The sequence below is a fragment of the Trichomycterus rosablanca genome, chromosome 6 (genome assembly GCF_030014385.1).
Source record: "Trichomycterus rosablanca isolate fTriRos1 chromosome 6, fTriRos1.hap1, whole genome shotgun sequence".
In the NCBI taxonomy this organism is placed as follows: domain Eukaryota; kingdom Metazoa; phylum Chordata; class Actinopteri; order Siluriformes; family Trichomycteridae; genus Trichomycterus; species Trichomycterus rosablanca.
In genome coordinates this window covers 43,572,650-43,595,700 of record NC_085993.1, presented here as the reverse complement: position 1 = coordinate 43,595,700, position 23,051 = coordinate 43,572,650, and the positions used below count along the sequence as shown (strand labels likewise).

Genomic DNA, 23,051 nt, shown 5'->3' with positions numbered 1-23,051 from the left:
GGTTCCCCACCCCTGTTTTAGGCAAATTCGAAACACTGCAACTGAATGCACATATTGTTTGCCCTTGTATCATTTTTGGGAGATGGGGGGGATGGGACTCAATGGTTAGTCAAAGGCTCGCCATGTTGGCTCGAAACCCGACCGGTTTCAGTTGGAGCTTGACGTTGGAGCTTGACGTTGGAGCTTGACGCTGGAGCCAAAATGGACGCTGTTGCATTTCTGCCTATTCTAATTGCAGAAACACGCTCGTCCAGCAGAGTGTGCTCTGCGTCAAACTCGGACTGGAGACAAAGATGGCGGTACGGAAGAAAGACGGCGGGCCGAATGTAAAATATTTTGAAGCGTCTGATACCGTCTCGCAGTTCGACAATGTACGAGTTTGGCTGGGAAAGAATTACAAAAAGGTACTCGCTTATAAATCTGTAATTAAAGCATACAGATAGGTGGTTATTTATGAGTGATGAAGGAGGAGGGATGAGTGGAGGCAGAAAGCGGGTATACTGGGCAGAATCAGGGAGGAGAGAGACATGGAGAGAAATCCAGCTGTTTAGCCAGTCAATCCAGTCTAACAATAGAAGATGCCGGATCACTGTGTGGAGCAAACGTGTTCTACCCGATATATAAACAAAACAGCAGAGTTTAGTACACTGTCTGTGTTTTAAACCTGGATCTAACGTGTATGGGCCACGTTTAATGTGATATAATGATGGAGCCCGGCTGCGTTTTTCTTTATCTTAGGAGAAACTAAAGCGAACTAGCGGTTACTGCTGCATCTGCACACACACACACACACACGTTTTTCTTTTACCCTAAACACAATCAGTCCAGATGTGCAGCCAGGTGTGCGCCCTATACTGTATTTAATATCCTAGTCCTACACGTTTCAAACGTCGGGATGATTTTTTTGTTGTATGCGCCCCTCCCCTCATCATTATCCGCTCCAGTTTAACCTCCAAATCTGAACTGTACCCTGTCATGGGAACTGTATTCATCATCTGCTGTGATCACCACAAAGAAAAGTCATTACAAGATATTTAAACAATAGGAAAGTATCCCTGTCTTCTCAAAACTCATCTATTATGGGATTTCAGGACAGTTACTGCATGACTATTTTTTCTGTCCAAAGTTTTGTTTTGTTGGGTTTTGGTTTGTTTACTTTTTCATGTAGGTATTTAGACTTTATGTCTAAATGTAGACATTTATATACTTAAACACTGCCTGGCCAAAAAAAAACTGGATTTAACTAAGCCAAGAGGTAAGAACCTCCCATTGGATAATTACTGCATGGGTGATAATGTTTCAGCTGGCAACAAGTTATTTAACCCTGTTGGTCTTCCTCTCTTCATCCTTCATCTGTTTTTGTTTATTTTTTTTCACCATATTGAGGAAACCTCTCTCATCTGTTAACACTATCATGCGAACGCTACCTGGCTAACTCGTGAGCTGTATCTAATCTGCACAGCGCTCCATAGCTACTTTTAGTGGCAAACAATATTATATGATTAGCTGCCTAGCAAAGCCTACAGCTGTTGTATTACCTATGCTACGGTATGGTGGTATTTGAAAAATCTATACGGTATGAGGAATTAAAGACGGTATACCGAATGTACCATCATACCACACAGCCCTACAGCATACAATAATGTACACTGTATTCCTTATTATCTGGCTTTATCATTATATGACTTTGCTTTGTGATCATGTCAAGTCAAATTTATTTATATAGAGCTTTTTACAATGGACATTGTATCAACTTTACAGAATCCAGGACCAACAGACAAAAAAACCCCTACTGAGCAATCCGAGGGCGACAGTGGGAAGGAAAAACTCCCTTAAAATTACAGAAAGAAACCTTGAGAGGAACCAGACTCAGCAGGGACACATCCTCTTTGGGTGGCCTAGAGGATATTTTAAATAAATAGTATTTACACAAATCATACAAACACACAATTGAATTGTACTGAAAGTTATAACTAGCAAAAAATAACTAGTGTTCTTCATTGTTCAGTCCAGTCTGTGATAAAGTCCTTTGTAAGTTCTGGACATTTTGGTGCAAACATGTCAGGTTTCCGTCACATCTAGTAGAAGCAGCATTGTTGGCACAGCAGTATCGACTTGCAGTCTTTAACCTCGAGAGCGTGAACAGGTTTCCGTAAGAACCACTTCGGGGTAAAACAACAGAAGATGTAGTTACAATGTGAAACCGTTAAGAGTAAAATGTCAGTTTTACAGAGAGAAGCTTTAGACTCCGGCACCCCTAATTATTACAGCATAACTAAGTTTGCTTGTTTAGTTTAATCATCACTCTTCATCATCAGTCTTGCAATGAATTTGCGCCCTGTCCAGGATATATGCCTTGTGCCCATTGTTTCCAGGACATGCACCAATTCTGACCAGGATAAAGCGGTTGATGAACATTTAAAAAAGACATACATATATTACTCTATTTAATTGTACACTATTATATTTTACACTATTATATCACTGAAATTGACTTTTAAGTCTGTTTTTGTTATAATTGTAATCTTGCGTTCAATTAAATTGATTTAAGTTAAATCATGTCAATCTTCTGTCAGTGTCAATCTGTAAAATCAAACTGAAGACATCTGTCAACTGTCAGTTCCTTTACTACTATATTTATCATAAATTAAGTAATAACTGATAGTAATTGTCTGTTTCCCAGCCCCATACTGCCTAGCTGCTTACCATTTCTTTCTAACCACTACATTTTAATTTTAGTATGTTTATGTCACACATGTTGAAGATGTGCTAGACAGAGATAATACTTTTAAACAACATTGGTTTCTACAACAAGTTAAATAAAATGTGTTCAGATTAGTTGCATATACTTACTGTCACGTCACGTGAGTGTCGCACTAATCTCAACTGTTTGTGTCAGCTGTTCATAGCAGCAGTCTTGTAGTTATTGTAGAAGGAAGCTCAGCTGACAAAGTCATTAAAAACAAGACAGACATATTCATTGTTTTTGTCAGTCTTTGCAGTGTTAGCCCGGTTTATGCTCTGAAAAGCCACACAATATGAATTTCAAAAGTCTCACAGCTTTACCAGGAAGATCAAAGGTTCTTAACTGTCCATCATGAACTGAGTTAGGTAGTAAACGTGCACCAGAAAAAGACAGAAGTGCATATATTTTGTTGCCTTTTTAAACAATGTGCCTTCATGCTTTCACAGAGACAAGGCAGTTAGAGATTTTAAGATTAAAGACTTTACATTATTAGTGGTTGTGTCCTATAGCTGCCCATTATTCACCAGGAACAAAATTTTTTATAATTCAAATGGTAAAAATTATCAAGTAAAATTCAGACCTATTTAAATTTCCAGCATTTAGCAGACACTTTTATCCAAAGCGACTTATCCAAAGAGAGCAATTGAGGGTTAAGGGCCTTGCTCAGGGACCCAACAGTGGCAACTTGGTGGTGGCGGGGCTTGAACCGGCAACCTTCTGTTTACTAGTCCAGTACCTTAACCACTGAGCTATCACTGGCCCTATTTAAATCCTCTGTCTAATCAAACCTTTGTCTTTGCTCATTTAGAAGCATTACATTAATCAATGCAACATTGTCAATAGTTTCTGTTATTATTAAAATAACCAATGCCTGATTTATTTTCTCTGTCTCTGTGTAGTATATTCAAGCCGAGCCGCCCACCAATAAGTCTTTGTCCAGTCTGGTTGTTCAGCTACTGCAGTTTCAGGAGGAAGTTTTTGGACGACATGTCAGCAACCCTCCTCTCACCAAGCTGCCGGTACACACACATTACTACACTCTTGTGCTTCCAGAACTCAAAATAAATGCACATATCACAACCAGTTCTACACCCCCAACATTACAGCTCTAGTCTGACAACATAGCTTGATAAGCATGTTCTAACTGCTATGACTGTTTGTTTTCAGATGAAGACTTTTTTGGATTTTAAGGCTGGTGGAGCTTTGTGTCATATTCTCGCTGCTGCTTATAAGTTTAAGAGTGACCAAGGATGGTAAGATGCTCTTGTGGTCTTATAAAGTAAAATACAGAGCTGCAGTAAAGAGGAAATACTTATTTTATGAACATTTGTGTTACAGGAGGAGGTTTGATTTTCAAAACCCATCCAGAATGGACCGTAACGTTGAAATGTTTATGACCATAGAAAAGTCTTTGGTACAGGTAAGACTATAGCTCAGTCATGCAATTAGTAATAACACTGTAATAATGTCAAATCCAAATCAAATCAAGGTTTATTTGTCACATACATAGTCATGCTTTTGTGACTGCTCGGCCACACGTAGTAAACATTTATATGACACAATAAGTGCTTCCTTTTTATTCAAATTTATTTTGAAATTGTGCGTCTTTTTTTAAAGTAATCTATATCTGACACTAATCTGAATGGTTCATGAACCAATCCATAATGCGCACATGTATTCCACTCCACCTGACATTCATTTCTACAAGTGCTTTCAGAACTAATTTTACTGTTCACTCATTTAACATCACCTGTTAATTAATTTCAAATGCAAAAATACACATTTCAAGATTAAATATTAAATATTCTATATTTAGTTAGCTAATGTGCAATACCGTGAGTGTTCTTTCATACCTAACTGTTTTAGATCTTTAAACTAAAGTAATTTAATACAAAGTGAACTCTAGCAAAACTCAAAATAATTTTTACATTATCATTTCATATATCAAAGGATTTTTTTATTATTGGATTGAATTTTGGTACCACAGAGAAAAATATTTGAAAATGCACTTAAAAATTATGTAATCTTTGTACAAAAAACAAAAGTAACTCATTTTTTTTTTTTGTGATAGAATAATTGTCTGGCTCGGCCTGTAATCTACCTGAGCTCGGAGATTGAGCCCAAGCTGCTGGGGAAACTGAAGGACATTGTTAAACGACACCAGGTACCTCTACACACAGTGTGTGTGTGTGTGTGTGTGTGTAATGTTGTTGAACTTGGCTTGTTTGTGTTTTCATTGTTATAATGTTGTGTGTGTTCTTGTGTTTCAGGGATCAGTAACAGATGATAAACAATCCAGTACTCATGTGGTGGTGCCCATTCCTGCCAGTTTGGAGGAGGGTGAGTCAGTTAAATCTGAAACATTGCACAGTGATTAGATTTTTCAGTAGATGATTTAATAATGAAGAAAGTGCATTTCTGGGTTGTTTAGAGGAATGGGTCCGTCCAGTCATGAAAAGGGATAAACAGATGCTGCTGCACTGGGGTTATTGGCCTGACAGGTAACCCTAATTTGCATTTAGGATGAAATATTTGAATTGCTTGCAAATAATATTTAATTTTCACCGATTAAGGTGACATTGGGTGTAAAACTGCTAAACGAGCAAACCTACTCGAACAGTGTCTTTTGCATGACGATGCTCTATTTTGTTGTGTAGTTATGACACGTGGATCCCATCCAGTGAAGTGGAGGCAGTAGTGGAAGATCCACCCACTCCAGAGAAACCCAGAAAGGTCTATAATCTATCTTACTACATTTAAATTTTTCTCAGTCCAACTCATATTTTCATTTTATTTGCCCTTTTAATCAGCTGACCACCGATCTCTCTTATCTCTGACTGTTAATGTGTGGGTAGGTTCACGCTAAGTGGATTCTGGATTTGGACCAGTATAATGAGTGGATGAATGAGGAAGACTATGAGATTGTGGAGGAAGGCACGAGAAGAAAGAAGATTTCAGCCAAGACTCTGACAGATGAAGTGACCGCTCCAGATGAAAGGAGAGATAAAAAACCTGCTAACACCAAGAAAAGGAAGCGTTCGCCCTCTCCATCCCCTACTCCTCCTCCACAGGAGAGCAAGAAGAAAAACACCAAGAAAGGGTATGTGAGGAGAACACCCACAAAATGTCTTCTGCAAAAGTTTGGATATATTTGAAAATAATTACAGAGTATTTCAAATATGTTTTAATATGTTACATTTAGCAAATGAATTTGCAGAAAGATGTCACGTTTAGGTTTGTTTTCTTGTAGAAGACGTGTTAACTTCACCCGTTTTCACTAAGAAACAGAGTGTGTGTGTTTAAAGGCCAACTACACCCTACACTAAGTCTAAGCGGGGACAGAGAGAGGAGGAACCAGAGGATCTAACTAAAGATGTGGACGAGCCATCACCTGTGCCTGCACCAGACGAGTCTTCACTAAATAAAACAGGTAGCACATCAAATACACACTGATGAGTTTACTGGTTATGACCTGGTCCAATAAGTAAACTTTTTGTTGCCCCAGGTTTCTAGAATATGGTAGCAACAAGGACAATATTAAAATCTAATTTAAATATTAAAACACCTGGTAATTGGACACTTTAGTAATCATTAAAAACATGCTCAGCTGCAACCAGTCACCATCTGCATTACACACCAGGCTGATTTTCCTCCATTTAACATCAACTGTAGTGGTTTTGATTACTTCAGAATAAAATCAGCAGATCCTTGACTATTCCACTACTAGTAGTACATGTTACTGAATAATTCACTGAAGCTGCAAAGGTGTTTTTTTTTAAAGGCTTTAAAATTGTGAAAAGGCAAAGGTTTAGAGACTGATGGAGAAGGATTTTTCTACTTAGAGCATTCTATATACAGGGGTTGGACAAAATAACTGAAACACCTGTCATTTTAGTGTGGGAGGTTTCATGGCTAAATTGGACCAGTCTGGTGGCCAATCTTCATTAATTGCACATTGCACCAGTAAGAGCAGAGTGTGAAGGTTCAATTAGCAGGGTAAGAGCACAGTTTTGCTCAAAATATTGCAATGCACACAACATTATGGGTGACATACCAGAGTTCAAAAGAGGACAAATTGTTGGTGCACGTCTTGCTGGCGCATCTGTGACCAAGACAGCAAGTCTTTGTGATGTATCAAGAGCCACGGTATCCAGGGTAATGTCAGCATACCACCAAGAAGGACAAACCACATCCAACAGGATTAACTGTGGACGCAAGAGGAAGCTGTCTGAAAGGGATGTTCGGGTGCTAACCCGGATTGTATCCAAAAAACTTAAAACCACGGCTGCCCAAATCACGGCAGAATTAAATGTGCACCTCAACTCTCCTGTTTCCACCAGAACTGTCCGTCGGGAGCTCCACAGGGTCGATATACACGGCCGGGCTGCTATAGCCAAACCTTTGGTCACTCGTGCCAATGCCAAACGTCGGTTTCAATGGTGCAAGGAGCGCAAATCTTGGGCTGTGGACAATGTGAAACATGAATTGTTCTCTGATGAGTCCACCTTTACTGTTTTCCCCACATCCGGGAGAGTTACGGTGTGGAAAAGCCCCAAAGAAGTGTACCACCCAGACTGTTGCATGCCCAGAGTGAAGCATGGGGGTGGATCAGTGATGGTTTGGGCTGCCATATCATGGCATTCCCTTGGCCCAATACTTGTGCTAGATGGGCGCGTCACTGCCAAGGACTACCGAACCATTCTGGAGGACCATGTGCATCCAATGGCGGTGCCGTGTATCAGGATGACAATGCACCAATACACACAGCAAGACTGGTGAAAGATTGGTTTGATGAACATGAAAGTGAAGTTGAACATCTCCCATGGCCTGCACAGTCACCAGATCTAAATATTATTGAGCCACTTTGGGGTGTTTTGGAGAAGCGAGTCAGGAAACGTTTTCCTCCACCAGCATCACGTAGTGACCTGGCCACTATCCTGCAAGAAGAATGGCTTAAAATCCCTCTGACCACTGTGCAGGACTTGTATATGTCATTTCCAAGACGAATTGATGCTGTATTGGCCGCAAAAGGAGGCCCTACACCATACTAATAAATTATTGTGGTCTAAAACCAGGTGTTTCAGTTATTTTGTCCAACCCCTGTATATTATATATATATATATTTTTTTTTTTTATTTTTTTTTTTTTTTATTTTATATTGGGTGCTCTTAGCTTGTCGGTTATCCCTACTGAGAGCCCTGACCTGGATGGACTTCATTAATCAGATCAATCAAATGCCACTCAGCATTAAATTCACCTAACATTCGAACAGTTCTGCATATATAAACAATAAACAAATATTTGATTGTGGGCAGAAAGGTGGTAGCAGTGGTAGCTAAGTGGTTAAAGTATAGGGCTAGTAATTGGAAGGTTGCTGGTTCAGGCATATGTCAGGTTGCTACTGTTGGGCTCTTGAGCAAGGCTTTGGACTTTGGACATGTTGCTTTTTCTTTTGCAAAATGTGTAAATAAAGCTGGAAAAAGCTCTAAACTTTCTGGTTTGGATTATGTATTAAAGAGCAGAATTTTGTGTGTGTGTGTGTGTGTGTGTGTATAGTGACCAAGAAAGACTCAGAAGCAACCCCAGTGAAAGGAGGGACTGAAGGTGGTGAGTAGTTGTCTTACTTTTCACTCGGTTTTCAGCTTTGTGTATCAGTCAGATAAGTAGTTTGTTCATATAGCACTGATCTTACACCACTCTGTCCCATAGACGAGCAGGAGGATGAGGCTATGGAGACTGTGGGAAAGGTATACCAAAAAGTATTTATTGTTAAAATGAGCCTGAAATGTAAAGATGACTTATTTAGAACTTTCTCTTATTGAAGGTTAATCATATTTGCTCAGTTTGGGTTATAATTTTTCTTTTTGTGTGTTTTTAGGAGGAAGAGGAGGGTTCCCCTAGTGTAAAGGGTGAGCCGGTAAAAAATACTGACCTGCATGAGGATAATGTGACGGAGCAGACTCACCATATTATTATTCCCAGCTATGCTGCCTGGTTTGACTACAACAGGTAATTCAACTACATCAAACTCTCTGTATTTCAAAGTATAATAGCCACCCTCAAACTATAAATTATTTTTCTCTTTTGTGCTTCTCTCTGGCAGTGTTCATGCTATAGAGCGTAGAGCTCTTCCTGAGTTCTTTAACGGAAAAAACAAATCGAAGACCCCTGAGATGTAAGTGTACACAGAATTGTCAGAATTGTGTTGAAAAACATACCTCATACACCTACTGTAACGTGCAGACTGGAATATTGCATCTATAACCGGTCAACTAACCTCGCTGTCTTTCTGTATTGCAGTTATCTGGCATACCGGAACTTCATGATTGACACATACCGACTAAACCCACAGGAGTATTTGACGTCTACAGCTTGCCGTAGAAACCTGGCAGGAGATGTGTGTGCAATCATGAGGTTAGTAGGGGTGACAACAACAGCCCCATTCACATTTAAAACCCTGGACATTACCAGGTTTTCTTTATAGGGAACATCAAAGCTTTGTGTCATTTACAGTTGTTTTTTTTCATACAGTCTTTACTGGTCATGCCTATCACATATAACATGTAACAATCGAATAAAAGGCCAGTTGAAGATTATGATGATAATGTTTGTTTGTTTATTAGGATTTTAATGTCATGTTTTTACACTTTGGTTACATTCATTTACATTTACGTTTTTTAGCATTTAGCAGACGCTTTCATCCAAAGTGACTTACATTATACAGTCTAAGCAATTAAGGGTTAAGGGTCTTGCTCAAGGGCCCAACAATGGCAACCTGGCTGTGGTGGGGTTTGAACCAGCAACCTTCTGCTTACTAATCCAGTACTCTAACCGCTAGGCTACAACTGCCCTATCACAAAGTCAGACTGCCCAATGACATTCATGACAGAAACGGTAGTTACTCATTACACAAGATTCATCAGTTCACAAGGTTATATCGAACACAGTCATGGACAATTTACTATCTCCAATTCACCTCACTTGCATGTCTTTGGACTGTGGGAGGAAACTGGAGCACCCAGAGTAAACCCACGCAGACACGGGGAGAACATGCAAACTCCACACAGAAAGAATGATGATAATGCATAACAAATCTCTCTCTCACACACACACACACACACACACACACACACACAGAGTCGCATTTCGCTTTTTCTACTGCTGCTGACCTCCACTCCTAATTAAGGAGAGCTGTGATTAACACGTGTGCAGTAGCCGACTGCTTCTTTTTTTTTTACCTGCATGAGGCAGCTTCGTATGGAGATTCATATCACATATATCATATACTCATGGAGAGTAATACACCAATCTCCATTACCCCAGTCTGATTGTGCAGGCACCATCGATCAGCCAGCAGAGGTCGTAATTTCAGTCATGAGGAGCAACAGTACTCTACATTTTTAAGGCAGTTTATGTCTTCTGAGAATGGAGCTCTAATTAGCAGCAGAAGTTTTAACGGCCTGTGCCTGGCAGTTCACATAAATTTTTAATCATTTCAACTTGCTGAATCACTCAGTAATTGTTTGACCCAAATCCCTTCTGACTTATGTAGGAAGTAACACATTAGCCTACACAGCAATTACTCCAAAATTGGACATCGACATTGGATATAAACATTAAGTTGTGCGCACATGATACTCCTTAGTAGTTATTTGATTGTGAATTGCTGTGTGTGATCACAGTTGGTTTCAAAAACAGTAAGAATTATGTGTGTGTGTGTTATGTGCAGGGTCCATGCATTTCTGGAACAATGGGGTTTAATCAATTATCAAGTGGATTCAGAGAGCCGACCGACTCCCATGGGTCCGCCGCCCACATCTCACTTTCACGTTTTGGCAGACACACCATCCAGCCTTGTGCCACTGCAGCCTAAAGCTTCTCAGGTACTCACACACAGGTGTACAAGCCTGTCCCATACATACACACGCTCAATTAAACATGCCTGAAGTCCTCAAGTTATAAACAGCTGTTAAAAATGACCCACACATACTATGTGTACCCTATAGACCCCATCCTCGCAACAGATGATGCCTTTTAGCGACAAAGTCAAAGACAAGCCTACAGATCTGCAGAACTTTGGGCTGAGGACAGACATGTACAGCAAGAAAAGTGGTACAGGTACAGCCAAGGTAAGAGGGTAGCGTGTCTGCACGTGTAGCTAACTGGTCATTTTGCTAATACACTATATGGTCAAAAGTACTGAGATACCCATTCTAATTATTAAATCCATGTGTTCCAGCCAGAACAATTGCTAACTGGGGAAATAAATCAATTATTTAAAGGAAATTATAGGTTTCCAACTGTGCAGCATCAATTTAGGGAAGGCCTTTTCCTTTACCAGCATTTAAAAAAACATTTTTTTACCCCCTTTTCACCCACTTTTTAGCCAACCAGTTTCTACCCGTCAATCATCCTCTCACTAATGCTGGTCCCTGCTCCCGATTGGGGAGGACGAGGCTGCTCCACGCCCCCTCCGAAATGTGCACAGCAATCGAACATCTTATCACCTACACTTGACGAGCGCAGTACGGTACAGCGCTGTGCACGGAGGGCCACACCCCCTACCGCACTCCTTCCCCATCTCCGTGCAGGCGCCACCAAGCAGCCAGCAAAGGTCGTAATCACACTAGAGTCCCCATCCGGCTTTAGTCACGCCCCTTAACTGAACAACAGGCCAATCGTTGTTCATGTAGCCACTCAGCCTCAGCCGGCAAGGCAGAGCCGTGGTTCGATACGATGTATTCGAGATCTCAGCATTGGTGAACAGCGTGTGTTTTACCGCTGCGCCACCTGAGCGGCCCTTTACCAGCATTTTATCCTTTTTATCCAAGTGTAGTTGTATCTCCTCTACTGCTGCAGACCCCGACCCATAAACCGAAAAGGGTCATACCTAACACGCGCCCCCTCCCACACAAGTAGTAGTCCTTTCAACCAGGTATTTTTTACCTGCATGTAGCGCAGGAGACGCTGCTGCTGGAGGTACTTTACGTACAGACAGACAGACATAGCCAATCATGTCTGTGTAGGCCAATAGCCAGTAGCAGAGCTGAGATTCAAAACTAGAGAGCTGGAGATCTCAGCAGTGGCGGGCTAGCAGATTAGACCGCTGCACCACCCGAGCTTCAGCATGCTGGATTTTCGAAGAGAACGAAGTGGGCTTTTTATTCCAGAACCTTAAACCAAACCTCTTGAGAATGTTTTTAATTCTGATTAGAGCTTTTTACATAGCAGTTATTTTTCAGTTACAATACTTTTTACAGGTTAAAAATGCAGCCAGTGCTACACGGGAATGGACTGAACAGGAGACGCTGCTGCTGCTGGAGGTACTTTACAGACAGACAGACAGACAGACTACACCCACATGTCAACTTGCCCTGTTTTTTTGTGCATGTACTTTGAGCTGATTGCTGATGGGCTGACTTTGTACCTACAGGGTTTGGAGATGTACAAAGATGACTGGAACAAAGTATCTGAGCATGTGGGCAGTCGCACACAGGACGAGTGCATTCTTCACTTCCTAAGACTGCCAATCGAAGACCCGTATCTGGAGAATGGTTCCTCATCTCTTGGTCCATTTGCTTATCAGCCAGTGCCATTTAGTCAGGCAGGAAACCCAGTCATGAGTACGGTGGCTTTTCTGGCCTCAGTGGTTGACCCACGAGTCGCCTCTGCTGCTGCCAAGTCTGCTCTGGGTAAGTAGTCAAAAGTTTTTTATTGTTTAAATGACCCTTGTTATTGTATGCCTGTAGGTAGCATATTAGCATACTTTGAAATTTGACCTTAGTATGGCAGTATACATATATATGTCATATAAAAACATCATATACAGTCCAATATTATTTTCAGGGTATGGTATACATCAGGCTTTTTTGCCATTTTTTCCTGAGTGTTGCTCCCTTATTGCCACACACTACCATGGTTTAAACCTCTGGACCAACTGTGAGGAGGACGTAGTTATTCAAATATTTGCAAACACCTTAGCACACCAGAGCTGACTTCTTGAACTTGTGAATTCGAATCTCAGCTCTGCTACCAGCAGGCTGGACCCCTACATGAACAATGAACAATTGGCTCGTTCATAGGGAGGGTGGTGGAGGGGATTCCTCATAACTGATGCAATTACGACCTCTGCTGGCTGATTGATGGTGCCTACATAGAGGCGAGGAATAATGGAATCAGTGCTTGGCTTTCTGATCCACATATGAACCTGCCTCGTATGGGTGAAAAGATGCTGTAGGCTACTGTACGTGTGTGTTAGTCACGGCTCTCCTCAGAGTGAAAGTCAACATAAGTAAAGAGAAAGCTATATGCAATCGGGTAGTTGGATACGTCAATATAGGGAAAAAAATTGTGGAAAAAATGCAAGAAAATGCATAAATTAAGTCTAATAATAAATAGACAGCCTGTGAATACAATTATATGTCAGATTCAGTGTTTGCACAAATTGATCCAAATCTCTTCGTGTGTGTGGCAGAGGAGTTCTCTCGTATGAAGGAAGAGGTGCCGGCAGCTTTGGTCGAGGCTCATGTGCGGAGGGTGGAGGAGGCAGCCAGGGTGAGCGGAAGACCGGATCCACTGTACGGCCTCGAGGGTAGTGGCATTGCTGGAACTGGTCTGGAGGACTCTGACAAGCCTGGTAACACACACACACACTCACACACAAAGCCATCCTCAAGAGCTGTTCTTGGATTTTGGAAATGTGGATGTAGGTAATGTGTACATATGTCACTGTAGCGGAGGAGAACAATGAAGAAAGCAAGAGCAGTGATGGACAGTCCAGTGAGGACAAGAGAGAAAACAAGGTAAAAAGCTGCTCATTAAGAGTTCATCACTTGATTCAAGTCACCTACATTTAGCAATTGCATTAAAGCAAACTATCATTTTAATGGTTGTGTGTTATTTCTGTCTTATTGGCCACTCAGGAGAGTAAAGATGTAGCAAGTGAGGAGGAGGAGAAGCAAAGTGAGAATGGAAAGAAGGAAGAAGAACGAACGAGAGAAGGAGAGACCGAAAGAGAGGCAGAGAAGACAGATTCAGAGATGGGTATGTTTCCAGGATTTACATGGTGTGTAGTTTTAGGCAGGGTTACTTTATTCAACCACTAGGCAAGCCATAGCCTAGTGGTTAAGGCACAGGACTAGTAATCCAAAGGTTGCTGGTTCAAGCCCCACCACTGCTAGGTTGCTGCTGTTGGGCCCTTGAGCAAGGCCCTTAACCTTCAATTGCTCAGACTGTATACTGTAATGTAAGTCGCTTTGGATAAAGGCGTCTGCTAAATGCTGAAAATGTAAATGTATTCATGTATTTATTTTTAAAATTTGCTATGAACACTACCTAACCAGCTTCTTTTTAAAAACACATCACTCGGGTGCCGCAGGAGTAACATATGCTAGCACACCAGTTCTGACCTCTCAAACCTCGCTCACGGCAGGTCTGGCGCTAATACAGACAATGATTGGCTTGTCCGACGGTGGGAATGCCGGAGAGGATTCCTAATAACTGCTGCAATTACGACCTCTGCTGGCTGTTCCATGGAGGGGCAGGGGGATAATAATCATTAATTAATAATTAATAAAAGAGTTGGCTATGAAAAACGCTATATAAAATGGACCAAAATATATTTTGGATATTCCGCTAGCACACCAGCACCGAGATTCTGAACTCATTCAAAACTCGCTGTTGCCACCGGTCGGCTGGGCGCCATCTAGCGGGCATAATTGGCAGTGCCTGCAGGGAGGGATGACGGTAATATGTGGGCGGGGTCTTCAAACGCTGTGTAAGGACCCTGATTGGCGGATAGAGGCGCTTGTGCAGAGTGCATAGGTGGAAAAGGGTTTCGTTAAGGGTTGTGCGTGGCTCGGAGGAGGCGTGAGCAGCAATATACACACCTCAACTGCAAAAAATTGGGGATCCCCAACAGTGGAAGACAAATTGACTAAATTGATTAAATTGGAAGAAAATGGGAGAAAAATGCATAAAATATATATAAACACAAATAAATAAATAAAATAAAAAATTAACAACGCTACAATTAAGTGAGGCCAAGGAGTCAGTAAACCGCGACATTTCAACTGCAGTAAATGGAGACGAAGGACTGAGTGAGTTAGTGAGTGTTGGCTTGTATGACATATTACTGCTGTATGATAACCAGCTCAAGCATTAACCTGTCCTCCTGCCTTTCTTCAGGCGATGGTGAGAAGGAGAAAGACGGAAAGGAGGGATCAGATGAGAGTCTGAGGGAAGGAGAAAGTGATGGAGAGAGAAAAGCTAAAGTGGAACGGGATGTCGGGGAGGGAAATCTAGCCACTGCAGCCGCCTCTGCTCTTGCTGCTGCTGCCGTTAAGGCCAAGGTAAGAGCTCAGTGGCAAAGGAATCACATGCGTCAATTCTGCAGGTAGAATTTGGACACCTGATCATGAACTTGCTGAACATCCCATTTAAAAATCATATAGTATTAAAATAGAGTGACCTCTATGTGATCGTTTTAAGTATGTCAGTGGTAATCTGTGCCCATTAAAAGCCTTCATAAACACAAAATGGCAAGAGAAATGGGACAACCAAACCAAGCAACAAGCTCCAAGAAATCAAATCTAACATAAAACCAGTAGGTTACAAGATGGAGAACCGACATCACCAAGTTATCCACACAAGGTTGCGCATAGGACACTCCCAATTGACGCACAAACACCTACTTACAGGAGACGAACCCACTACCTGTCAAAACTGCAAGACCTCACCAGGGAAAATACATAATTAATTAACACACGTCAAACTAGTACACCTTATGTAATAAAGGAAATGATGGGAGTACCAAGCCGCACCCCGCCCTCTAAAAACATCATCACCATTATATGAACCTGAAATTTGACATGCCACGTATATAGCCGTAATCGTGCTGACATGGCAATAAATCACAGCTATCATCATCATCTGTGCCCATTCGGTCAAAAACTGATGGACTCAATTAATTCATTCCAAAACTGTTCAGTGGGGATGAGGTCAGAGCTCTGTGCAGACCACTGGAGTTTGTCTTTATATACCTAACTTTGTGAACAGGGGCATAGTGATGCTGGAACAGGTCTTCCCTAAATCTTTCTGCAAAGTTGTAACCATATAATTGTATAATATACAGGTGCTGGTCATAAAATTAGAATATCTTGAAAAAGTTGATTTATTTCAGTAATTCCATTCAGAAAGTGAAACTTGTATATTATATTCATTCATTACACACAGACTGATATATTTCAAATGTTTATTTCTTTTAATGTTGATGATTATAACTGACAACTAATGAAAACCCCAAATTCAGTATCTCAGAAAATTAGAATATTGTGACAAGGTACAATATTCAAGACACCTGGTGCCACACTCTAATCAGATAATTAACTCAAAACACCTGCAAAGGCCTTTAAATGGTTTCTCAGTCTAGTTCTGTAGGCTACACAATCATGGGGAAGACTGCTGACTTGACAGTTGTCCAAAAGACGACCATTGACACCTTGCACAAGGAGGGCAAGACACAAAAGGTCATTGCTAATGAGGCTGGCTGTTCACAGAGCTCTGTGTCCAAGCACATTAATAGAGAGGTGAAGGGAAGGAAAAGATGTGGTAGGAAAAAATTTACAAGCAATAGGGATAACCGCACCCTGGAGAGGATTGTGAAACAAAACCTATTCAAAAATGTGGGGGAGATTCACAAAGAGTGGACTGCAGCTGGAGTCAGTGCTTCAAGAACCACCACGCACAGACGTATGCAAGACATGGGTTTCAGCTGTCGCATTCCTTGTGTCAAGCCACTCTTGAACAAGAGACAGCGTCAGAAGCGTCTCACCTGGGCTAAAGACAAAAAGGACTGGACTGCTGCTGAGTGGTCCAAAGTTATGTTCTCTGATGAAAGTAAATTTTGCATTACCTTTGCAAATCAAGGTCCCACAGTCTGGAGGAAGAGAGGAGAGGCACAGAATCCACGTTGCTTGAGGTCCAGTGTAAAGTTTCCACAGTCAGTGATGGTTTGGAGTGCCATGTCAACTGCTGGTGTTGGTCCACTGTGTTTTCTGAGGTCCAAGGTCAACGCAGCCGTCTACCAGGAAGTTTTAGAGCACTTCATGCTTCCTGCTGCTGACCAACTTTATGGAGATGCAGATTTCATTTTCCAACAGGACTTGGCACCTGCACACAGTGCCAAAGCTACCAGTACCTGGTTTAAGGACCATGGTATCCCTGTTCTTAATTGGCCAGCAAACTCGCCTGACCTTAACCCCATAGAAAATCTATGGGGTATTGTGAAGAGGAAGATGCGATACGCCAGACCCAACAATTCAGAAGAGCTGAACGCCACTATCGGAGCAACCTGGGCTCTCATAACACCTGAGCAGTGCCACAGACTGATGGACTCCATGCCACGCCGCATTGCTGCAGTAATCCAGGCAAAAGGAGCCCCAACTAAGTATTGAGTGCTGTACATGCTCATACTTTTCATGTTCATACTTTTCAGTTGGCCAACATTTCTAAAAATCCTTTTTTTGTATTGGTCTTAAGTAATATTCTAATTTTCTGAGATACTGAATTTGGGGTTTTCATTAGTTGTCAGTTATAATCATCAACATTAAAAGAAATAAACATTTGAAATATATCAGTCTGTGTGTAATGAATGAATATAATATACAAGTTTCACTTTTTGAATGGAATTACTGAAATAAATCAACTTTTTCATGATATTCTAATTTTATGACCAGCACCTGTATAATTTATATAATTAATTGATTACACCTGTTAGCAAGTGTTGTGGCTGAAGCACATGAATTAAAAAAGAAGGGGTGTCCCAGTACTTGTCCATCTGGTTTCTTGCACAATGCTACTATTTGCACTTCTGGTAGATGCTAACTGCATTTTGTTGCCTTGTACCTGTACTGAGCAATGACAATAAAGTTGAATCTATCTAAAGATTTACTAGGATTATAAATATACATGACTCACATTCTCTCTTGGCAGCACTTGGCTGCGGTGGAGGAGAGAAAGATCAAGTCTCTGGTGGCCCTGCTGGTTGAGACTCAGATGAAAAAGCTGGAGATCAAATTGAAACACTTCGAGGAGCTGGAGACCATCATGGATCGAGAAAGAGAGGCGGTAAGGCATCATGGGAAATGTAGTCTTTCTAAGAGTAAGGTGCTGTATTAAAACAGAGCATGGATGGGAGATATTTCCCGATGATCAATTATTTAAACCCCTGACTTTCAAAGAAAGTTGTTTGCCTAGGTTTTTGCCAGACTGGTTTAAGCCTGGAGGATGAACACTTATTTTTTGAGAAAATACAAGGTGTTGTGCAGATTGTGTACTGACAATGTTTATGTCTAGTTTTAAGCATATAATAAAGATCAGACCGCATTTTAGGATATTTTAATAAATAACTTCTGATAATTCTAAAGGGTTTACAGTGTTTTCTTCTAATTGTATGTATACATATGACATGTTTTGTGTCTGTGTACATGCAGCTGGAGTACCAGAGACAGCAGCTCCTTGCCGATCGTCAGTCCTTCCACATGGAGCAGCTGAAGTACGCTGAGATGAGAGCCCGCCAGCAGCACTTCCAGCAGATCCAACACCAGCACCACAGCAACCAACCTGGCAACCAGTCAAGCAGCGCTCCTCCTGTACTTCACCCATCAGCTCCTAATGCTAACGTCCCGACTTCTACACCCAGCGTCGCCCAGGCAGCCTCTGCCAACACCCCTAATGAAGCTCCACCCTCGTCCACCTCTCATACCTCTCCACCCAGCAACACACAGACTGGAGCAGTGCACGGTGAGAGAATATGAGCACACCTACTCATCACTTACACACACATAATACAGGTAATCATACTGTAGGTACATGCATCCATTATAAAAAATTATTGAATCACCAAATGGTCAAACTGTTATTGTTTACTGTTGTAGGACTACACACGTTACATAATGAGCACATGATTTTATGTTCCCTGCTCTCATTTGTCTTTCTCAGACTCCAGCACTCCACTAGCAGGGGATTCCCTCCATCCCAGTGCCCCAGTGCCCCCTGCACAGTAAAAGGGTCAAGTACATTTTAAAAGGTTAAAGGAAAAAGAGAAGGAGCTAGTTTTATCTTTGTTTTTGGAAGACAGTCCTCAGTTGCCATCTTAACCCAATGACTACAGCCTCAGCGATCTGGTTCGAGCAACCCGGCTTAAACATTCAAAAAAAAAAAAAAAAAAAAAACACTACATAGGCCATGAATCTGGAATTGAACTTATAGGGGAAAAGCATGTGATGTGGCTCAAAAACAGAAATGAACAGTATTCTTTTACATCTAAACACCAGTATTATTGGGTTTGTGTTTTAACCGAGTATTTCAGAATCTACAGAATCCTGAGGTACTTGTATGAAAGCACATCAGTGTAGGTACTTTAGTTTCTTTAAAAAAGAGAAAACAAGAAACGAAAAGCTGCACTTTTAAAACATTTACCTGTTTTTACTTCTGGAGACAATAAGCATTAAAACAAATTTAATCCAAAGCACTTACAAGTCCTGTACCAGTCTCCTGTCTTACACTTCATCTTCGTAATCATTTGTTAGAAGCACTCAATCTGGAATGAATTTGAGAGGAAGCTAGACTTTTTAATTGTTGTTTTGTATGTGTAACGGTTTTATCTTGGGACAGTATGAAAGCTTAAGTAGGTTGGCCTCTGCTTACTTTAATTATTTGTACATCATTAAATTGTTTTTTCAATTTTTAAAAGAATTTGAGCATGAAAAAGAGGACAGTGTTAAGTGTTGGTTTTATATGAAACCTGTCATTAACTGTAGATACAAACTATGTACTGTAAACTTGCAGCGTCTGTTAAAAACTTTGAGATCGTTCCCCTCTGAGTATTGGTATGTTTGTGTATGTGCTGCATAGGAGATATACCCTCTTACACCTGATCCGTTACACACGTGACCCGTTCACACATCGATCACATGACATGAATCGCTCATAAATCATGCAATTATTGGACTGTCATTCATTAAATGAACTATTGAGTCTTTTGCATTAACAGACAGCAGCTTCTGAATTACTCCAGTCTGCAGACATTGTTGCTGTTTGTGATTAGTTTCACATGGAAAGCTAAGTCTTAATACTGGTTTTATTTGCATCCAATAATATCATATTGGTATTTTTTAGACTGTAATGACCTGGTCTAAACCAATTACAGCATCTTTTACCTACTATAAAATCAGTACACATTGACATATGTATTTACGTCTTTTTAAAAGTGTCATCATACCATATTTAGAAAAGGGGATTTGTGCTATTTGGGATGCCAGAACACTAAACTAAACCAAAAGTCAATGTTGGCAGAGTTAATAAATAAAAGTGTAAAAGGTGCTTTCTGTGGACGTTGCCGTTACCTATCATTATTGTTAAAATCAATGTTTCGAGAGTGGATATTTACTATGAATAGATTTCATTGACAAACCCAAAGCGCTAGAGTGACAGCGATCTATTACGCAATCCCAACACCACTAAATCTTAGTGGTGTTATCGGCTGGCCAGGCATCTACGCAGACATGATTGTTAATGTCTGACTGGTGGCAGGGCTTTAAGGGGTGGAAAGGGCGATCTATCCAGGGTATTCCTACCTTGCACCCAGTGCTTCCTGGTAAGACCAGACCCAACAGGACCCTGGCCAGGATAAAACTGTTTAATAACTGTATTAATAAAAATACAAAAACTCAATGTTAAACCTGCAATGCAAGACCTTTAGGAACGTCAATACCCTCTTCAAAAATGTCCTGTTGAAAGCAATATACTGGTTTTCAGCTCACTGCTCTTTTTTGCATACAAATGTGGCAAGTCAGAAACATTCCAGTTCATGCCATTAATCCGCAATGACAAGTACTAAAAACTCCACCTGAATCCAATCTCGTCTTTGCATTATTGTTTTAAGGTTTTGAGGCAACTTGCAGAAGCAAAACACTCTGTTTTTATATAGTTTTATCTGCACTGACCTAAATAATACTACGTCTTTCATTTGTAACAGCAAGTTCCGTCCCGCACCTTTAATTTCTGCTATTTACACATATCAGATTGTAAAAGTGTTTCTTTTTTATTTTGTGAATACCAGGCCAAACTTACATGAAGCATAGCTAAATGAAGGAAAAACCCTTTGATTTCGTTTTGGCTAAATGAAAAGTAAAATGAGGGATAGCAATGTTACATTTGTAGTTGTGTTTATGTATCTTCATATTGTATCCTTCCTATTTTTGTATTTTTATATGTTTCTTTTCACTGTTACCATGATTGCAGTATTGCTGTTGTATTACACCTGGAATCTTGCTTGCTTACTTAGTGTTAACCTGTACCATAAAACTCGACAATTGTGTTTGACTGATTTTTTCCCCCTTAAGTTCATGTGCCATGTGTTCTTTTAAAACAAATGCTGATTTTACAACTTTGATCCTGGACTAATCTGTAAATGCCACAGCAGATACTAGATTCACAAATGTTCACAGTATTATGGTTTACAGTCTTATGCTGTACATGCAAGCTGACTTACCAATATCTATCTAGTGGTTAAACACACACATTCCTAGTGTTACAAACCTAACATACACTTTCAGAATGCTGGCTTTTCTGTCATTTACATTGTGTGACACTAGTGATATTAAATAGTCTGGACTTTGCTGTTTCTATCTGCACTGTTTTTTTAAGCTATATAAATATGGTTTATAAAGAGAGCAAGTCGTGGTTCTCAACTGAACGTTTAGACATTTTTGAATTGAGGTTCAGAAACTTTGAGGTTCTTATATGCTTTAAACAGTAAAAATACAAAAACCTTCATTTTGAAGTAGGGCGGGTGGGAAATTAAATATTCAGCCCTAAAAGACAGCGAGACTCAATTTTTTTGCAGCTAGCTTACTCGTGAGGGTGTTACAGTTAACAAACCGTTAGCTTAGCGCCAAGCTACTTTACCAGATTTACAGACTATAAACTCAAAGTCTGCTAATTAGCATTTACATATGTATTCAATTTTAGTTTCACAGAGATACTGACGTGTAAATAATTATGTTCTTGGGAACATTAAGCAACTGCTTTTACCACTTACAGCAGTGATTGTATATTCACTAGAGGGCTAAAAGTATGTGGACACCTGAATATAAGTGTAACAGACCTTTCTGTGTCTGTGTTGTAACGGTGGTTTGATGGACGTTTTTGCACAGGGTGAGTGTGTTTTGATCCTTTGGGGCTCCCATAGTGCATGGGATAGCGTGCTCGGCTAACGTGCTGACTCGACCTGGCGTCTGTTATATACCGTAACAGAGAGGGTGAATAAAGTGCTGTGCTCCCGACGATCTGTACTGTGCCGTGTATTTATTCTTTTATTAATCAAGTGCATCGTGAAGACGCTCGGTTACATAAGCATACTGGACATCCCATTTAACCATGAACATTAATAACAAAGTTGACTACAGCTTTTTTGTAGTGGAGCCTAGCCTGACTACTATTGCTTTGTGGCTAAACAGAAGCAAACATGGTCCCAAATATAGTAGAAAGTAGAAACTGGAAGGATTACCAGCCCCATGCTAATAATAGCCATGATTTTGAATTGATGTGTTCACTGTGCTTCTTATGCGTGTCTGGGCATTTTCTGTAACTGGGTTCAGTGTAAATGGTCTTCTTGAGCATCCCTGTAATGTTGTGTACAGCAGGTAGTGTTCTGCTTCTGGAGACCTTGATTTAATCCTTACCTTCAATTATACCCGTGCCCAAGATGATTTTCTACCACCTTTCAAACACATGCCAGCAGGTAGACTGGCTGCTTTATGCCCCTTCGTGTAAGTAAGTTTGAGTAAGGTGAGTAAGATACCCTGGAATGAACTGGCACCATGGCTGGATTACTGACCGGGCCAGTGGGGCCAGGGGCCCTTGAGGTCAGGGGGCCCCGGGGGGGCCCTGGCCCAAAACATTTTGCGATGCCTATCAACATTTATGATACAATATATTTTTATTTCCGAGGGCCCTCCATTTTAAGGATCCTCTGACTATTAGGAACTTTGACCCCAGGGCCTCTTGGGGGCCCTAGCCATGCTTTTGGGCCCCTTATGAAAATGGATGAGGATGAGGCGTTGTGGCACTGCTCTGACTTCGACTTCTGGCTATTAGGGGTCCTAGGAAAGAGGGGGGCATATTTTTAGAGGGCCCTGGTTATGAGAGCCCCTACCAGGGGGCCCTAGAGAAGAGCAGGGCGTACCATTAGAGGGCCCTTGATCACGAGGGCCCCTGCTATGGGGCCCTTGACTTCCATAGA

At 41.0% G+C, this 23,051-nt stretch overlaps 1 protein-coding gene across 2 annotated transcripts; it reads left to right on the top strand.

The window, feature by feature from the left end:
- The first annotated feature begins 291 nt into the window (after positions 1-291).
- Positions 292-22,095, top strand: smarcc2 (SWI/SNF related, matrix associated, actin dependent regulator of chromatin, subfamily c, member 2). 2 transcript variants are annotated; one of them, XM_062997938.1, is made up of 26 exons: positions 292-404; positions 3,646-3,765; positions 3,914-3,999; positions 4,085-4,166; positions 4,818-4,910; positions 5,017-5,086; positions 5,178-5,247; positions 5,404-5,479; positions 5,602-5,846; positions 6,052-6,176; positions 8,303-8,353; positions 8,456-8,493; positions 8,625-8,755; positions 8,850-8,921; positions 9,047-9,160; positions 10,476-10,629; positions 10,753-10,875; positions 12,007-12,069; positions 12,180-12,438; positions 13,221-13,382; positions 13,481-13,548; positions 13,669-13,789; positions 14,933-15,096; positions 17,738-17,872; positions 18,238-18,547; positions 18,746-22,095. In XM_062997938.1, the coding sequence occupies exons 1-26, from the start codon at positions 294-296 to the stop codon at positions 18,808-18,810; spliced, it is 3,108 nt and encodes a 1,035-aa protein (XP_062854008.1). In that variant the 5' UTR covers positions 292-293; the 3' UTR covers positions 18,811-22,095. The 2 variants fall into 2 exon arrangements, with proteins under 2 accessions (XP_062854008.1, XP_062854009.1); XM_062997939.1 differs by having other exon boundaries at positions 18,238-18,597; positions 18,682-18,755.
- The last annotated feature ends 956 nt before the right edge of the window (positions 22,096-23,051 follow it).

What these genes read in the sequence shown, in the direction of transcription:
- smarcc2 (XM_062997938.1), top strand. Translation starts at nt 294, where the DNA reads ATGGCGGTACGGAAGAAAGACGGCGGGCCGAATGTAAAATATTTTGAA. An exon ending in GAAAGGAGGGACTGAAGGTG is followed by an intron (nt 8,354 to 8,455) that starts GTGAGTAGTTGT and finishes TCTGTCCCATAG; the next exon opens with ACGAGCAGGAGGATGAGGCT. An exon ending in CTATGGAGACTGTGGGAAAG is followed by an intron (nt 8,494 to 8,624) that starts GTATACCAAAAA and finishes GTGTGTTTTTAG; the next exon opens with GAGGAAGAGGAGGGTTCCCC.